This window comes from Branchiostoma lanceolatum, chromosome 1 (assembly GCF_035083965.1).
Source record: "Branchiostoma lanceolatum isolate klBraLanc5 chromosome 1, klBraLanc5.hap2, whole genome shotgun sequence".
Taxonomy (NCBI): Eukaryota; Metazoa; Chordata; class Leptocardii; order Amphioxiformes; family Branchiostomatidae; genus Branchiostoma; species Branchiostoma lanceolatum.
Genome location: NC_089722.1, coordinates 959,196 through 977,737, shown reverse-complemented (window position 1 = coordinate 977,737; position 18,542 = coordinate 959,196). Strand labels below are relative to the sequence as shown.

Below are 18,542 nucleotides of genomic sequence, written 5' to 3'. Positions count from 1 at the left end.
GGCCAAATAGAGTGAATAGTATGCTAAGGGAGTCGGCTTTGGAGAGAGGGCCCAATAGGCGACAGACCCTCTCTCCGTAGCCGACTTCCTTAGCATACTATCCTCTCTATTTGGCCAATTTCGTTTATCCAGCGATCACCGGAGCCTGGTAGAGGCTACATGTAGCCTGCTCCAGGCGTTTCTGAGGGGGTATGGAGGGTTGAATTCTGAAAGAAATAGGTGAATGATCGGCCCTGAGAGTCAGTGAGCCGGAAGAGAATCATTTCTCCCTCACTGCGCGAGAAAATGCCCCCCAATGGTGGCCAAACTACCCTGGCAAACATTCCCCCTTTAGCCAGCCTAGTTAGTCTGGTAGAGACTGTTCTTTATTAGTCTCTACCAGACTAACTACGCCTGCTGTATAGGGAGAATATTTGCCAGGGGAGTTTGGCAACCAGAGGTTTTCATTTGCAGGCGCATTGAAAATGTTTACCTTCCAGTGGACTGACTCTCCCGGCCAATTATTGAACTTTTTGTGCCGAATTCTGCGATCCGTACCCCCGTAGGAAGGCCTGGGGGAGGCTAAATCCGTACTCCCGTAGGAAGGCCTGGTGGAGGCTAGATCCGTACTCCCGTAGGAAGGCCTGGTGGAGGCTAGATCCGTGCCCCCGTAGGAAGGCCTGGTGGAGGCTAGATCCGTGCCCCCGTAGGAAGGCCTGATGGTGGCTAGATCCGTACCCCCGTAGGAAGGCCTGGTGGAGGCTAGATCCGTGCCCCCGTAGGAAGGCCTGGTGGAGGCTAGATCCGTGCCCCCGTAGGAAGGCCTGGTGGAGGCTAGATCCGTGCCCCCGTAGGAAGGCCTGGTGGAGGCTAGATCCGTGCCCCCGTAGGAAGGCCTGATGGTGGCTAGATCCGTACCCCCGTAGGAAGGCCTGATGGAGGCTAGATCCGTACCCCCGTAGGAAGGCCTGATGGAGGCTAGATCCGTGCCCCCGTAGGAAGGCCTGATGGAGTCTAGATCCGTACCCCCGTAGGAAGGCCTGGGGGAGGCTAGATCCGTACCCCCATAGGAAGGCCTGGTGGAGGCTAGATCCGTACCCCCGTAGGAAGGCCCGGCGGAGGCTAAATCCGTGCCCCCGTAGGAAGGCCTGGTGGAGGCTAGATCCGTGCCCCCGTAGGAAGGCCTGGTGGAGGCTAGATCCGTGCCCCCGTAGGAAGGCCTGATGGTGGCTAGATCCGTGCCCCCGTAGGAAGGCCTGGTGGAGGCTAGATCCGTGCCCCCGTAGGAAGGCCTGGTGGAGGCTAGATCCGTGCCCCCGTAGGAAGGCCTGATGGTGGCTAGATCCGTGCCCCCGTAGGAAGGCCTGGTGGAGGCTAGATCCGTGCCCCCGTAGGAAGGCCTGGTGGAGGCTAGATCCGTGCCCCCGTAGGAAGGCCTGATGGTGGCTAGATCCGTACCCCCGTAGGAAGGCCTGGTGGAGGCTAGATCCGTGCCCCCGTAGGAAGGCCTGGTGGAGGTTAGATCCGTGCCCCCGTAGGAAGGCCTGATGGAGGCTAGATCCGTACCCCCGTAGGAAGGCCTGGTTGAGGCTAGATCCGTACCCCCGTAGGAAGGCCTGGTGGAGGCTAGATCCGTACCCCCGTAGGAAGGCCTGATGGAGGCTAGATCCGTTACCCCGTAGGAAAACCGCGAACATAAAACCACCGCGAATATTTCTGCACTTACAGTATTTGTATGATATCTAGCCAGTTCAACCGCCCGTTGGCGTAACACCACGTACCAGTTTCTCAGGTGAACGACCTGTGGGACGACCTGCCGCAAGCAGGCGATGTTTAAAGGGGTCCTGAACTCCAGAAGGCGGTGTTATTTTCCACTAGATTATGTATCAATGAATAGGTAATCAGCCGACCTTTTACAGAATTCTGCTTGTGGTGAATTGCACGAACACAGGATTCCCATTTTACGTCCCCTAGGAAAGACGGGTGCAGCCCCAACCGAGAAGCCCTTCCCAGGGTTTGAACCGGGAGTGGAAGTCTTACCTCTGCAATTAAATTCAGAGTTTTCTTGCATATCGTTTGGCAGGACTGTAACAGAGGGGTTAGCCCCCCGGGCGGACCATGGACCAGCGAACCGTGGAAGTCCTTCAACTGTCTACACAAGAGACAGAAGCCTTGAGGTCAGGGGTCAACCTGATTCACAGAAGGATCGGAAACTTCATAATCTATAAGGTATGTTCGTGTGGGGTCGTGTAGCGCAACGGCAGAGCGTTCGGCTCAGAACCAAGTAGTCCGGGGTTCGAATCCTGTTATGTCACCGATCTTGTGCCCTTGGGAAAGGCACTTTACAAGACTTTCCTCACTCCACCCAAGTGTAAATGGGTACCTGACTTCGGTTGGGGAAGGTCGTATTGAGGTCACCTGGTGGCGCCGAATGGCAGCCGCCCAGACCCTTGCGACAGCTCCACGAAATGCAAGTGTGGATAAAATATGTATATGTTGTGTATTATGTGAAACCTCCAAACCCTGCATCAATTCAGCACTAAAAAGGCTGCAATTGCGGGTAATTTCTGACCAATAAACCAATAAAAACCATTATTATCATTTAAAGCCTCTCAATCTAAAGTCGGCGTCGCACAGAAAATTCCTCGTCGGACGAATCTGCGAAGTCTAATGCTAAATAAGGTCATAATTCCCAACCGGGGCCCGGCTGGGCAGTTTTCAGGAACTAAAAGTATGATATAAAAGACAACCAAAGCCAAAAAAAGTTGCAAAAATTAATCATGAACACCAGTTGTGTGAATTCTTGATATGAATTGTTTAATTTTCGTTCACACAAACAGTCCGGCCGGGCCCCGGTTTGGAAATGTGCCCTATGTTCAGAGGTGATGTTTGATATTAGCTACTGCTAGAGTGTATCACCTCTGTGTCCTGTGTATTCTTCAGTTGTTTAATAAAATAAAAATCTAAAAAAGTGACCTAAGCATTACATAACGTGTTCAGCAGTAATATGGCCGGTGTTCTCTTGAGCACTGTGCTATTTATAGAGATTGACCGATGTTCACAGGTCACCTAGCGGTATTTGCACAGATATATATTAAAGGCAACCCAAGCAATATCAGGGACCGAAAATCGGATTTTGAAAGTCAATTTATTTAGTCATGATTACTTCAAACAACACTATCACAATGTATAGCGACGTCCATCATGCAAAAATATGACTTCGTTGTAATGTGAGAACTCACTGAAAATCGTCGCCGGGGATTTTGTAGGCTCGCGAAACTAAAGGGATCATCGTATGCATATATGCCATGTTTTTGCACGGTTTTGAAATGCTCAAAGTATGAAGTTATTACACAAATGTGCTAGACAGTGTTAGTAAATGTCACTACAATAAACATTTCAGCATTTTTTTTATTTCCATCTTTTTTGGTCCCTAATATTGCTTTGGTTGCCTTTAAGGAACGGTTTTGAACATTTTTTTTAATTTCTTAAAAATGCGCTATTTTGTTCTTCCTATAGGATTCTACGGCTGCCGAGAATCCGTACAAGGCTTGTCGTAACGTCTGTAAGCACCAGCGGGGAACCTTCGTGAGAGACATCGAAGATGCGGCCTGCAAGTAAGAAAAATGAAAAAGCAGTAAGATTCCACTCCAGGTCGTAAACTTAACCCTTAAGCTGCCAGTTTTTTTATACCCTATCCCGGTTATAACCGGGTGCAGCACATAAGGCATGTTTCTGTATCCTTATTAAAACAGGGACTGACAGCTTAATTGTTAAACCTGAAAATATCTACATCTTCAAGTATCATGGTACATACAATATTAGAAAAATTATAAATCATGCATGATCACTTACTACTGCTTTTCCAAGTAAAAGTACCGGTGCTCGATTTAGCAGGGGCTCCCCAAGGTATGTTATATTGGCCGCAGGCGAGGCTATGCGTAGGAAAATGCACTGATTTCAAACGTACGGCAAAACAAAATGAAAAATACAAAATCGTACGTACGGCGTATTATGTAACTGGATTGAACGCTGCGCTCGCTGACCCCCCCCCCCCCCCCCCCTCCTCTCACTGGACCCGCGGCATGCTGGCGGTGTCGCTGCGTGCTAAACTGGATTTGTGTTACCCTTGACTTTATAATGGGAACATCATTCAAAACGTACAAGTATGACCAAAAAGACAACAAAACACACCAAGCTTAAAAAGATTCGTTTTTTGTCGATGAAATTCGTTGAGTGCTTTGTCAATTCGATCGGCCGCAGCGACGCCGCCAGCGTGCCGCGGGTCCAATGAGAGGGGGGCTTTAGGACGCAGCGACGCCGCCAGCGTGCCGCGGGTCCAGTGAGAGGGGGGCTTTACCACATCCTCCACTGTGGCATCGTGTGGCGCAATCGGTGTTTCGCCCTGAACCGAGAGGTCCCGGGTTCGAAACCCCGATATGCCCCGATGTTGTGCCCTTGGGAAACACTTTCCTCTCTCCACCCAAGTGTGAATGGGTACCTGACTTCGGTTGGGGAAGGTCGTACTATTGAGGTCGCCTGCAAACGTACGGCAAAAAAATGAAAAATACAAAACACACAGCTTAAAAAGAGTCGTTTTTTGTCGATGTCAGTCCACTGAACGCTGCGCTTGCTGACCACACCCCCCACTCTCCGCAGCGTTGTGCGCTGTTCCAAACACAACTGGAAGCTGGACACATCTACCATGAAGTACGTCAACCCGCCTGACAGCTTCACACAGGAACAGCTATGTAAGTGTTAATGGATCTTGGGCGCTATTTCTAGGGAAATACTACACAGTAAAATCGGAATTTTGTATTGCATACCCGGTAAACCGCCTCATAGCGTAACACACCAGGTTTATACTGAACAGTACAAGCTGCATATCCGGACAGATATATTTGATCCACTCACACCGGGAAGGAACCCTACTCTTTTCGATAAGTGTGTTGGGTTCTTTTACGGGCTGTGGGCGTGACTCTCCTCAAACACGAGACCTCCATTTAACGTCCTATCCGAGGGACGTCCCTAACCGAAGCTAGGTACTGGTTTTAACCTAAGTGAAGTGAGGGAAAGTCGTGTTAAGTGCCTTATTCAAGGACACAGCGTCAACGAGACAAATCAGGGGACTCCGGATTCGAACCCTGGACCTCTCGGTTCTGGGCTAAACACCCTGCCACTGCGCCACCGCGACGCCATCTTTACCTATTAAATCCTCATCGACCGATTCCCTGTACGCTCTCTTTCCTATATTAGAAAAAAATGAATCCTTCAGTGAAGAAAAGAAGAATTATACTCGTGGTCATTGAAGCATACTCAAGTAATTTGATGTTGGTATGCAAATCTTTATTTTTTTTCACATTCATTGATCGACCAACAGCAAACGCCCAAACTTTGTCGGAACAAGGTAGAACGCACTGTTACACAGAATTGACCCCCCCCCCCCAAAACAAAAATCAGTTCGCGTATAAACTAGTGCCACCCACGATAACTACTAAATCAAACAGACGTTTCTATTCAAGACAGTGGGGTGCACGTAGGCTTTCGAAATTTCTCGAGCTATAATTACACGGGTCAGTAATCTTCCAAAGACGCGATGCGCATGTTAGCCTGGCCATCTGAACAATTAATCAATGACATTTGCAATCTGCCACAGTAACACACAAAGCATCTCTCAAGACGGGAGATTTTAAAGGTTACCTATGGCGTGTGCAGGGCCAGTGACACCGGTAACTGCAGTTCATTCAACCCACACATACTCTACCAGATCATGCAACTCCTAAACCAAAAACTAACAGCAAAAAAAAGCGAACCTTTCTTGTTGTTATGGGACCATATAGGCCTGTTGTATGGGAAGCAAAACAAACTGCGTCCTCAAATGATGCCAAGGACATTGTATGATGTCCTTAAGGTTGCTTCAATGCTATGTCCTCACCAGGGCATTTACCTATCACCCCAAATTGTCTCGACATTTCACATAAATCTTCTGGTATATCGCAACTTGTCTTGAATAAAACAAAAAACGGGAGAGGACAGTGTGGTGGGTTTCATTAGCTAAATTGTCACTGATAACGTTGATTCATATACTGTTAGCATACATTTTGCCCTGTACGCGCTGGGCTCCGGGTCGTTGAATGGTAAGAATCCACCAAGATGCAGATTGAGACAAACATCATCATACACGTTTTCCCTCGGTTAACACATGCATTAGTCACCTCCGCCACGTATACAACATTACCCGCTAGGGCGAACCGTCGTCGTCGTATTACTACCCCGACCTCGACCTCTTTCACTGAACTAAGATTCGAATCAACCATCTGTATCTATATAGCCGGTATAACCGCCATTCGGCGTAACACACCAGCTTTGCAGGCACGCGGCGCGGCAGCAGCTGGTTATATTACGCCGAACGACCTGTCACGTCTAACCTTCGCATATCTAACTGCATGCATTGTTTCAAGCTATCTAATGAGGATGCTTCCACTGTACTTGGTTGTAACGAGTTCCACTCTATGATCTTTCTAGGAAAATACGAATTTTTAAATACATCAATCCTAGGTTGAAAAGTCTGATACTTAAAGGCATGGCTATTTCTTTCCCTTTTCTGAGCTGGTCTTAGATACTTATTAGTCGGTATACGTCCACCAGTTTATTAGTCATTTTGTACATCATGCATAGTCTGGACATTTTCCTTCTCTCTTCGAGTGACATCCACTGCAGATCTGCTTTCATTTTGGTGACACTAGCACCCCTGACGTAGTTCGCGATTTTGAATGCATTAACGTTATTGACCCATTAGTCCCCGAACTAGACGAGGACGGTAGGCTAACCCTACTGGAGCTGAGCCCACCCGAACCGTGGAAGGCAGACCCCCGGCCCCGGCGGAGGATTGAGCCGGGGGAGGTGCAGGTAGGATCAAAAGTGCAGAAATGTTCGCGGTGGTTTTATGTTCGCGGTTTTCGCGGTGACCGTTTTATCGCGAACTTAAAACCACCGCAAACATTTTTGTCCAATATATGTGTGTGAATATAGCGCTGCCGCAAACTTAAAACCACCGCGAATACTCCATTTTCGCCTTAGCGCGAAATAAAAACCCCGCGAACTTAAATGCATTTACAGTACTTAAGGGCAGAAATGTTCGCGATTATCGCGGTTAACTCTTCAGCGCGAACTTAAAACCACCGCGAAACTTTTTGGCCACCTATGACTGTAGCAGCTTTTTTTTCAAACGCGAACTTAAAACCACCGCGAACACTCCATTTTCTCCCTACCGCGAAATTAGCTATGCGCCTGTGTGTGATAGTGAGCTTTACCCTGATGGCACATTATCTCTGATGTCGTCACAGGTGACGTTTTTCGCGCATGCGTGTATGGAGGTGAAGCTGGGAGACAAGGTCATGTTCTTCGACCCCTGGCTGACCGGGCCCGCCTTCGCCAGGGGGTGGTGGCTGCAGCACGAGCCGCCCGCTGATTGGCTGGAAAGGTTGTCACGTGCCGACCTCATTTACATAAGCCACGGACATTCGGATCATCTCAGGTAGGCAAGAAGTTCGTTTTTCCTAGCCTCATTGATTTGTCGGAATGTCTTTCAGTCTTCCAGCAAAATTTGTCATTAATCAGGTCCATGAACAAGAACCAGAATCAAATCAGTTGTTTTGTTAAGTTTATCGTCATATCTTGTTCAAGTTGATTGGAACGAACACCAACAACTGGTCAATGGTAAGCGCAAAAGAAAACTGCATTGTTCCATAGTGTATTATTTTTGCTATAAGAAACCTTTTTTTAGAAATATACTCGGACGCTATAACCGACTGTTTGCTTTCATTACATATGAAATAAAGAAATAGACTTGAGTTTCTTTTCACGCACGTAACAAGCGGCTTTGATGATGCATCATTTCTCAACTCATGATGATGTACTATTCTCTTCACATGCATTCCATGGGGTTGTTGGAGACTACATGTGCACGCACGCTGAGGTGTGGTATAGGGATTTCCTGGTGCGAAAAGGTTGGGTGAAGGAACATGTTGCTTGGTACTCCATTTCCTGTCGTTACTCTTTTTGTTAGCTAGTCTGTATCTGTATAGCCGGTATAACCCCCTTTCTGCGTAACACATCAGCTTCGTCATCGGTGCGGTAGCAGCTGGTTACCTACACTGAACGAGCTGTCACTCCATGATCCAAACCTTTAGCTTTGCACATCTACCTGCAAACGTTCTTTAAACCTATCTACTGTACTTTGTGGCAACTCAATGGAGAAATATTTTTTTTTGGAACACTTCAATCCTGTGTTGATAACTCTGGTATTTGAACGTATGAATTTGTCTTGTTCTTTTCTGAGCAGGTATTAGATACTTAGTGATGATGTTCGTCCATCGTTGTCGATGAAGACCTTGATGAAGATACTTAGTAGTTGGTGCATATATGCTCACCAGTTTATTAGTTTTGTACATCATGCAAAATGTAAAGTTCATGTCCTTAGAAACTGCTGAGTTGATTTATGTCTTTTCATTCGTCTTTCCTACTTCCTATCTGTACGCGAATTTTTCTCCGAACTATATCCTTTCCTGCTTAATTGTACGCTAAATAGGAAAGTGATTATTTTCCCCCACACTATGTCATTTCCTGCTTTATTGTACGCTAAATACGGAAAGTAATTATTTTCCCCCACACTATGTCCTTTCCTGCTTAATTGTACGCTAAATACGGAAAGTGATTATTTTCCTGCTGTCCTTTCCTGCTTAATTGTACGTTAAATACGGAAAGTGATTATTTTCCCCCACACTATGTCCTTCCCAGCTACCCGACGCTGGAGCTGCTGTCGAAGAGGAACCCCGACGTCCCGTTCTACGTGGGCGACACGTCTGTGCCCGTCTTCTGCAGGCTCGGACAGAGCGGGGTCCGGCTGAACTGCATCAACGTCTGCAAGTTCGGCGTGTGGAAAGAGGTACTGTTAATGCAGAAACGTTCGCGGTGGTTTTATGTTCGCGGTTTTCGCGGCGACGGTTTCACCGCGCAAACTTAAAACCACCGCGACCATTTTTGTTCAATACTGTAGCAGTATGTGACTATAGCACTGCCGCAAACTTAAAACCACCGCGAACACTCCATTTTCGCCTTAGGCTTAGCGCGAAATAAAAACCACGCGAACTTAAATGCACTTGCAGTATTGTGTTCATTTGTTATACATTCAAAACGTCCTACATGTATCTAATTGAAATTGGATCAATAGGGTACTAAACAGATGACTGTGAATCTTGAAATGTTCGTGGTTTCTTTTAAGTGGGTTTGGCGGCGTTTCCCCACCGCGATATCCCTGAAGCCGTGAATATATGATTTTGTGGTACAGTGTTGTTTCGACCTCGAACTTCAGTCAAACTCAAAACTTTCTTTCCAGTATTTCCACGAAATGAGATCCCGCGAAAATACAGGAATTTACGATTTAATGAAAAAACGATCAAGAGAAAAGGCTTCATTACCGAATGTAATATAGCCATGGTGTACTACTGCCGTAAATGGATAGAGAAGTAATTCAGGCTTTAATTGTGAGATTGTGACTTGGCATCCGGAGTAGACTAGTATACTTAGTTGGGGTTAGACATGCCATAACAAGCACGTCGGCAGAATGTAATGCACATACGGTAATTAGCCTGCTATTTAACCTTATTATAGCTGCCGAATCTCTTTTGTTCTCTTTGGTCAGCGTTGCATCGGAGTAGCGACCGTTGCATAAGATATGTCTTTGGACACAATTAAACGAACCTATATACGAGATGTTAACCTTAAATACGCGAACATGACCCGCCGACGTGCCGCCATAACATGACAAAATGTCTTTTTGATCCGAATGTCCCAGATCGATGCAGACACGCGGTTCATGATCCTGATGGACGGTGTTCATCCCGAGTTCGACACCTGCATCCTGATCGACTACAAGGGTAGGTTCTGGCCCACTCACTCACTCACTCACTCACTCACTCACTCACTCACTCACTCACTCACTCACTCACTCACTCACTCACTCACTCACTCACTCACTCACTACTCACTCACTCACTCACTCACTCACTCACTCACTCACTCACTCACTACTCACTCACTCACTCACTCACTCACTCACACACTCACTCACTCGCTCACTCAAGCACGCACTCACTCACCCACTCACACACTCACTCACTCACACACTCACTCACTCACTCACTCACTCACACACTCACTCACTCACTCACTCACTCACTCACACACTCACTCACTCACTCACTCACTCACTCACTCACTCACTCACTCACTCACTCACTCACTCACTCTCGGAACTACAACCCGAGTTCGACACCGCCATGCTGATCGACTACAAGGGTAGGTTCTGGCTCACAGACTCTTTCGCGTAAGAGACTGTATGCAGCTCAAGCGAATTTGAACGTTGTTTTATCAGGATCTAAAAGCAGTCTTTACGGTAAGACAGCTAAAACCCCAACTATCCCAGGAATGTGAGAGAGATATAGAGAGATTTTGTTTTGGAAAATAGTTAAGGAATAATGAAGGAATGAATGGGTGGATGAATGAATGAATGAAGACCTTAAATATACACACATACCCACTGGGTTAGGTATAGGTCACAACAAAAGAATAATATACAGATACATCTGAACATTGTCAAGTTAATGCGTCGTGTTGTTAGCTCTTTTAACCACCCATGCATGGCTGAACGTTGTAAGTAATTCAACTGTAAAGATACGAAAAAGTGGGAGCATTCGTCTTCCACTGTCTCGGAAAAGGAAGTCAAACCCCAAAAAAGATAGAATCTAGCGTAAATTTTTAGACTAGAATAGCCACATGCTATGTTGTTACCAATTGTCTGTCCGTCCTCCCATGTTTCATGTACTTGCAATTAGCCTACGGGCAAGAACTTGCAATAGACTTCATATTCCCTGGACGAGATGCCCCACTGGGGTTTTGTCCAGTATGATTAAGATTAAGATTAAGATTCAAGAAGCAAAGGAAACCCTGCAGATATGATTCTAACTTAACCCTGTCCAGGCCACCAGATCCTGAATGTGACATAGCCGTTTATGACAACATCAGGTTCAGGTCACAATAAAACAATAATATACAGATACATCAATACAGTGTCAAGTTTATGCATCGTGTTGTTAGCTCATTTTAATCACCCATGCAAAGCTAAATGTTATAAGTAGCAAGAAGCAAAGGAAACCCTGCAGATATAACCCTAACTTTCCCCTCCCCAGGCCACCTGATCCTGAACACCGTGGACTGCGTGTCGCCTAACGCCGGCCGGCTGCCCAAGAACGTGGACTTCATGATGAGCGACTTCTCAGGCGGGAACTCTGGGTTTCCCGTCACTTTCTCAGGCAAGAAGTACACAGGTGAGAATAGGTGTCGTTACGACTCTGTTCTACCCCCCCCCCCACAACACGCCACCACCAACATGAATTAAAAGAGGACTAGGTAAGTTTCGAAACAAAGAGTCTTTTTATTCAACCTTCGTCGTAGTTGCTTGGCCCACATGAGGCTGGTCAAGCACGTCGTACGACCAAATGGCATTCTTGGGTCATTCGTTAACGGGTCGTGCAAATTTGTGAATGTGAATGTGAATGTGACCTAGCCGTTAATGGCGACATCATGTATCTCCAGAAGTGATGTTAAACAATGTATTATATATTTTTTGATTTGCAAATATAAGGCTGGAACGTGTCTCAGCTGATGCTCTCTGAATGAATGAAAGAATGAATTTGTTTATGATAATTTCACTTCAGAGGAATGGAAAGAGAAGTTCATGGCGAACGACAGGAAGAATCTGCTGTTCCACAAGAAGGAGGTGGTTCGTGAGGTCAACCCTAAGGTCTACTGCCCGTTCGCCGGATTCTTCCTCGAAGCACATCCGACGGACAAGTAAGTGGAGCTTACTGCAGCCATCACTTAAAAAAGACGGTGGACGTTATAAACTTCCTGGCACGTTTAACCAATTGCTGACGTCACGTATCTGTGAAGGCACGTGTCAATAAGGACACGTGTCTGTAAGTCTCGTTTATGTTGCATGTGAGCAGACTAAGTTTGACAATGTGTGCAAAATTCAAACAAACAGGTGTACTTCACTTAAACATCTGAACGTGTACGAAATGGGCAAGAATAGAAATTAATTGATGTATCAGGGAGCATCTTCGGTAAAAGATAAGTTATTCCATTCGAGTTCTCATACTATAAGTCTACTGAGAGAAATAACATTCAAATGTAGCAAAATGAGTTCTACCATGTAGCGAAGCGACTGTAGCGAACTGACAATGTAGCGAAGCGACCTGTTCCCTTATGACGAGTATTTTATTCCTCCTTATCAGGTACATCCTGGAGAATAACCCCAAGAACAGACCCGAGCAGCTTGCCGCCGTCATCAACAGACACCTGGACTCCGTCATGACGTGGACGCCCAAGCCTGGGTCCACCCTGGACCTGGCGCTGGCTCTGGGGGACGCAGCCGACCGCAGGTTTGTTTGTTTGTTTGTTTGTTTGAACCTTTATTTATTCATGATAAGCTCAAATCGGCACGCAGGCCGCTTTTCATTGAGGTCATGACTGGACTATGCACGCTACTAGCTTGTGTGAGGATTTGATGATGTCGCTCGACCGCAGGTACGAGGTACATCATCAAATCCTCACACAAACTAGTAGCGTGTGTAGTCCAGTGGTTAGCGGCCCTGCCTCTGGAACTAGATGCCCCGGGTTCGATCCCGACGGTGTCGCTCACCCAACATGCACGCTACCGGAAAGGGTCGCAGTCCTTAGGACAGGACGTTAAGCCGTGGTCCACTGTTCACTGTGCTTGTCGAAAAGAGCTAGGGTAATTTCCCGGTACAATGAACCTGTAAATACATCGGGTCTGTCTTCTCTGTCAGGACCAGTGGAAGATTAGCTCATCTGTTCATTGAGTTCATTCGAGCTAAACTGGTTCGAGATCGCTTTCCTTTTTTTAAAACAGCTTCATCGGGTTGCTCCGGCGTGCTCTTTAAGAAGAGGTTTTGACGTGTTTTAGGTGTTTTTGTCGGGTTGTCTATTTTGTCCCTTTTTTCTATCAATGTCGCCAGCTGTGTCGGACAAAATAGAAAGTCCAACAAAAACGCCTAAAAACACGTCAAAAACTAGCCGGAATCCAGCCTCTGCTTGGAGATCTTAGGCGCCATCTTGCTTTTTCAGAACAAACTTTATGGTCATCTGTAGCGCGTATGCGCATGCGCAATAAGCATGCGTAATACGGATGGTGGCGTAATTCCCTGCATTTACTGATCTTCCACAACAAAATCGGGAGGTTTAAGAATCTTTGAAGATCTGAAGATCTGTATGTGGATCAAGAACTCACATAAATCTTAACTCGAGGCCAAGCAACCTCACAACCTCACAAACACACAAACACACAAACACACAAACACACAAACACACACACACACACACACACACACACACACACACACACACACACACACACACACACACACACACAATGCAATAAACACTATAACATGATATCTATGTATTCACTGTTAATTCATGCTACCCAGAAACAAACAAACAAAGACAAAGAAACAAATGATACGACAACATATCAACGTACCTAATGTTGAAAACATATGCATTAAGGGCCAAATTTACCTAGTACGTTTTCTGCGCTGGAATCAAGTGACTTACTTGAAGTTGTGGCACGAAGTTTCTAAACCGTCCATACTTACTCCTCTCAGGCGTGCGATAGCGGACCCCCCTCCCCACACTAAGCTGTACAAGGACAGCTGGGACTTCGACTTCTACATCGACAAGATCAACGAGAGTATAGAGAACGAGATCTTTGCCTACCCAGACTGGATACGGTTCTACTATGAGTGGGTAGGGTTCAAGAACTATGACCTGGTGCTGCGGGTAAGTTTGTCTAGCCTCTACCAGACTCCGCGGATCGCTGGGAAAATAGCAGAAATCGGCCAAATAGAGTGAATTGTATGCCAAGGGTAGTCCGCTATGCAGGGAAGGTCAATAGTCCGTGGGTCACCCATTGAACTTCCCTGCATAGAGGACTACCCTTGGCATACTATTCACTCTATTTGGCCGATTTGTACTATTTTCCCAGCGATCAGTGGAGCCTGGTAGAGGCTAAAGTTTGTCATCCTAGTTGAGTTCTTATAGCTGTATCGTAGCTGTGCTACTGCCCTCGGTGTTATGTTTCTTACAGAAATTGTTTTCAAAATGATAAATTGGCCTGTTGTTTTCAGCTGAAAAGCTAGGAAGGTCACCACACAATGTCAATTTCTAAACACTGTCTTGTGTGTAATTTATAACACAGTATCAAGTTACCATTCACCACAAATGCACTGACCTGTACACTAACATAAAGTTAACTCCGAATCACCAAGAGTTTGCCAATGTCAACAAAGTTTATCAAACATCTTTACTGATGCCGACTGATCAGCCAGCAAATGCTTGATTCGACTCTCCACGAATGTAGCACTCTCTCTCCTTTGTATAACTTGATGTGCTCGATGAACGTTTCAGATGATAGAGACCGATGACTACTTTAACCCCGTGGAGGGAGGGTACGACTTCCTGGTGGACTTCCTGGACCTGTCCTTCCCCTGTCAGAGACCTGACAGGAAACATCCGTACCTGGAGGTAACAGCAATACCTTAAAAGCTACGCCAAAAATAATTACTCAAGCAACTGGATAAGCTTTTGAAACAGTCAGACGTTTCAGACAGTATCCACTGTCTTTCGTCAGTGACTAACGATAGGACTGAGAACACCAGGTTTTATACCAAAACTCTGAATAGATATGTTAATGAGGTAAAGACAATTTAGGATGTCTTGAAGTAGTCTTTAAAAAGAAGATTGATTCAAGACATAGTTTATGCCAATAGTTCAATTAGCTACTGTTGTTCTAGTACAGTAACTAAATGTTGCTTGTCCGGGGGTGGGGGGTGGTGGGCAGTGCATTATCCCAGGTGCCTGAAAGTTGAACCTTAAAAGCTGTCTTTTCTTGCGGACTTCTGATACAGTCGGCTCATCGCCAGGCTTCCCTCACCGTAGAAATTTACTTCGCGTATTGTCACTTGCACAGTATGCACCTGTGTTTAGATCGGATCGTTTTTATCAATCTCAACCTATATCTTTAACACCACAAAGAGGTAACAGCAATACCTTAAAAACTGTCTTTTTCTTGAGGTCTTCTTATAAGGTCGACTCATTGCCTCAGAATAGAAATTTTTGATTGGCTTCTCCAGTCTTCAATGGTTTCCTTTTATGGTCAGCTTTATCCTTAACCAATGAGTTTGTTTTCATTCCGCTTAATCGGCAAAGCGCTTTTTAGGCGTAACACATAAGTTTTGTACAGGAGGTACAAGTTGCGTAAAATCGAAAGACTTGATCCCTTCATACTAGGACGGACCCCTGGATTCTCATTTCATCTTTCCCAAGCGCACAATAGTGGGGACTGCTACGGAGTCGAACTCATGACCTTTACATTCTAAGTCAACAACCCGAACCATCGAACCATCTTCAGACACCTACAGAACACCTTGCCTCCTAGAGCTGCTTTAATTCGCGTATTGCCACCTGCACAGTTTGTACTTGTGTTTAGATCGGAGCGTTTTTATCAATCTCAACCTATATCTTTAGCACCACAAAGAGACGAGGAGGAACCATACCTATGTCTTAGAGTAGTTTTAGAACCAATATTTTAGATTAGTATTGGAAGTCTTGTCCGCGCCATTATATGTACTTTGCCACGAATTTTGTATCTGTATGCCTGTATTTAGCCCGATAGGGCATGTATGTACAATTAATGATATAATAATTATAATCAGAATCATTTACTGCCTACCCAGATCAAGAACAGGATCGGGGTCCACAGACAGACAGTTCTGCACGGTCTGTTTTGGGACGACCTCTATCTGGGCTTCCAGAACCGCCTGTCACGGGATCCGGACACGTTTCACTTCAAGTAAGAGAATGGAAAGTTCCTCCTCAACGTGTTACCAGTCAAGTTCTTTCATTCTCCTCCGAAGAGCCTCGCCCGCGGCCTATATTATATACCTTGAGGAGGCTCTGCTGAAGCCCCCCTCTCACTGGACCCGCGGCACGCTGGCGGCGTCGCTGCGTCCTAAACTGGATGTGTGTTACCCTTGACTTTATAATGAGAATATCATACATAACGTAAAAGTATGACCCAAAAGACAACAAAACACACAAAGCTTTAAAAGATTCGGTTTTTATCGATGAAATTCTTTGAGTGCTTTGTCAATTCGATCGGCCGCAGCGACGCCGCCAGGGCGCCGCGGGTCCAGTGAGAGGGGGGCTTAAACCGGGCGGAGGTTTCCACTTCTATGGGCGTGGCCTCCAGCCAGCTTTCAGCCAATCAGAGAATTGCCTAAATCTTTTCTCTTGGTAAAGCCGATTCTATGATTGGTTTACAGTCGGTTAGAGCTCGAGGCCACACCCCAAAAGTGAACAATTCAATGGTCGATTTAGCAGAGCCCTCCCAAGATACAGTGTGCATGTTGCGTTGGGCGTGGGCGAAGCTCAGCTTAGGAGAATGAGTTCATTGTGTTGTCTATGATTTACCTCAATTTACCCAATGTCTATCTTGACTGATGACGTCTCAATCTAATCTCCAAGCAGATCTATAGGTTGCATAAAGACCGTATCAAACTGGCAGAGGAAGTACGTTTCGCAACCCAAGATCTGCTATAACTCAAACAGGGCGGAGCATTTCTATTCAATAAAGGTGCCGCTGCCCCTCCTCGTTGTAATGCTAACAGCCGTACGAATGTCCGGGGTACTAATCTTTTTATGACCGATTTCTGGAACAAGCCCAGTCACCCGCGCACGCCCGTGCGGACAGAGAGTAATTAACTCACTTACACAAGCACAGTTTGATTAGGTAACAATTAGATGTTGATAGCCTTTGTTCAGACCGACTTGTTCCAGACCTTGGATTGCATTACAAGCTCCTTCTTCCAGTTGGATACGGTCTTTGCAATCCAATGGGTCTGGTTGGAGACTAGTCTCAATCTCCGTCCGCAGGTTCTGGAACCACGTGCAAATTCTGCTGTCCCTGCAGCCCCCGGACTGGGAAGGTTTCCTGAACAAGCAGAAGCTGCGTCACGGGGGGAAACTTCCCAGGGCGGCGTGGAAACCGCCACACGACACGGCAAAGCGTACAGGTGAGATACAGAAGTAGCAGAGCAGCATGATGATAATGCTCTGTGATGATGATATCGTCATTGCATCTACGTATGCGTAATAGAATTTTTATTTTAATATATATTTTAATCAAAGTTGCAGTTGTTGAATAAGTACGAACCCGCATTTCCCATTTCCCTTCCCCGTTAAAACAATAAAAAGCCGTTTGCGATATAAAGTGATAATTGGAACAGTAGTTTAAATTTCATTCAGCCAAATAACAGTAACGATGATATCCCATTGTTTACTTATAGTCGCGATTTATTCTCCTGAATAATTGTCCATTGTGGCAGTGACACAACAGCAACTTTTAGAAACCCACCTTCAACTGCTGACTCCGCTACCAGTAAGATTAGAATTCGTGCCCACCCTCTAGAAATTAAAAAAAAAAGATTATGCATGAAACTACCTAAGTACGTAGGCGAGGATTTGTAAATACTACCCCTCTAAGACAAAAGTTATTTCATATCTAGTTGTCCATTTTATGATAATAAAAGAAACCAATCATTTACCAACGTACCCAAAATGAAAAACAAATCTACTGTTGACATCAAGGGACCCATATATTATAGAAGAACTAGATAAATTTGTCTTCCACTACCTGAAAAAAAGAAGTCAAACCTGCTGATAAAAGTAGCAGCATGTTTTAGAATGTAGAATACTGAAGGAACTCCAAAAATAATTACTCAAGCAACTGGATAAAGTTTTGCTTGAGTAATTATTTTTGGCGTATCTTACTACCTGGATGTCTAACTTTCATCAACGTACTGAAGGAACTAGTTCTCTATATCATCGAATTCATCATTGTTATATCCTCTACACAGACACAGTCTCCCGTCTCCTGAGAGTCCTGGTCCAGGCAAAGGCGCTTCTTGTACCGGCGTCCATAGCTTTCCTGGCGACAGTGGCTTACATTGTCCTCTAGATCAGCTAGCAAAACGGAACGTTGCAGAAGTGAGGTTTCGAAGGAAGCCTACTACAGTCTGATGTTCTTGGGACACATTGTATAAATGTTCAATTGCGTCAAATGTGCGATAGTTGTACTGTGTTATCACTGCCTGTTAGTTAGTTAGTTAAAATCCTCCCACACCATAATTGATGTATAGGGTGGTGCCCATCCCCGTTTCATAGCCCTGGGTCACACTGTGGTGCAATCACTGCAGCAGGGGGCTAGTCCACTGGCAGTGTAGTGTGTTTAACTTCCATACTGTTTCATAAGTATGTACCAGTTTTCTGATGTTTGTTGTTCTGTTATTACATGTAACATAATATTTGGAGAAAACTATGATACAATAAGCATGTTGTGGATAGTAAGAGGTTATTATCTA

The 18,542-nt window shown here is 45.6% G+C and overlaps 1 protein-coding gene across 1 annotated transcript; it reads left to right on the top strand.

Moving 5' to 3' along the window:
* The first annotated feature begins 285 nt into the window (after nt 1-285).
* On the top strand, nt 286-18,525 carry LOC136422699 (cytidine monophosphate-N-acetylneuraminic acid hydroxylase-like). The gene is made up of 16 exons (XM_066410540.1): nt 286-342; nt 2,083-2,208; nt 3,499-3,596; nt 4,639-4,730; nt 6,779-6,888; nt 7,326-7,516; nt 8,779-8,926; nt 9,836-9,917; nt 11,229-11,366; nt 11,757-11,892; nt 12,336-12,482; nt 13,728-13,902; nt 14,530-14,646; nt 15,858-15,973; nt 17,056-17,195; nt 18,039-18,525. The coding sequence occupies exons 1-16, from the start codon at nt 286-288 to the stop codon at nt 18,137-18,139; spliced, it is 1,974 nt and encodes a 657-aa protein (XP_066266637.1). The 3' UTR covers nt 18,140-18,525.
* The last annotated feature ends 17 nt before the right edge of the window (nt 18,526-18,542 follow it).

Excerpts from the sequence above, each read along its gene's own strand:
- LOC136422699 (XM_066410540.1), top strand. The coding sequence starts at position 286 with ATGCCCCCCAATGGTGGCCAAACTACCCTGGCAAACATTCCCCCTTTA. Across the intron at positions 11,893-12,335 it reads GAAGCACATCCGACGGACAA|GTACATCCTGGAGAATAACC; the intron begins GTAAGTGGAGCT and ends CCTCCTTATCAG. Across the intron at positions 15,974-17,055 it reads CCGGACACGTTTCACTTCAA|GTTCTGGAACCACGTGCAAA; the intron begins GTAAGAGAATGG and ends CTCCGTCCGCAG.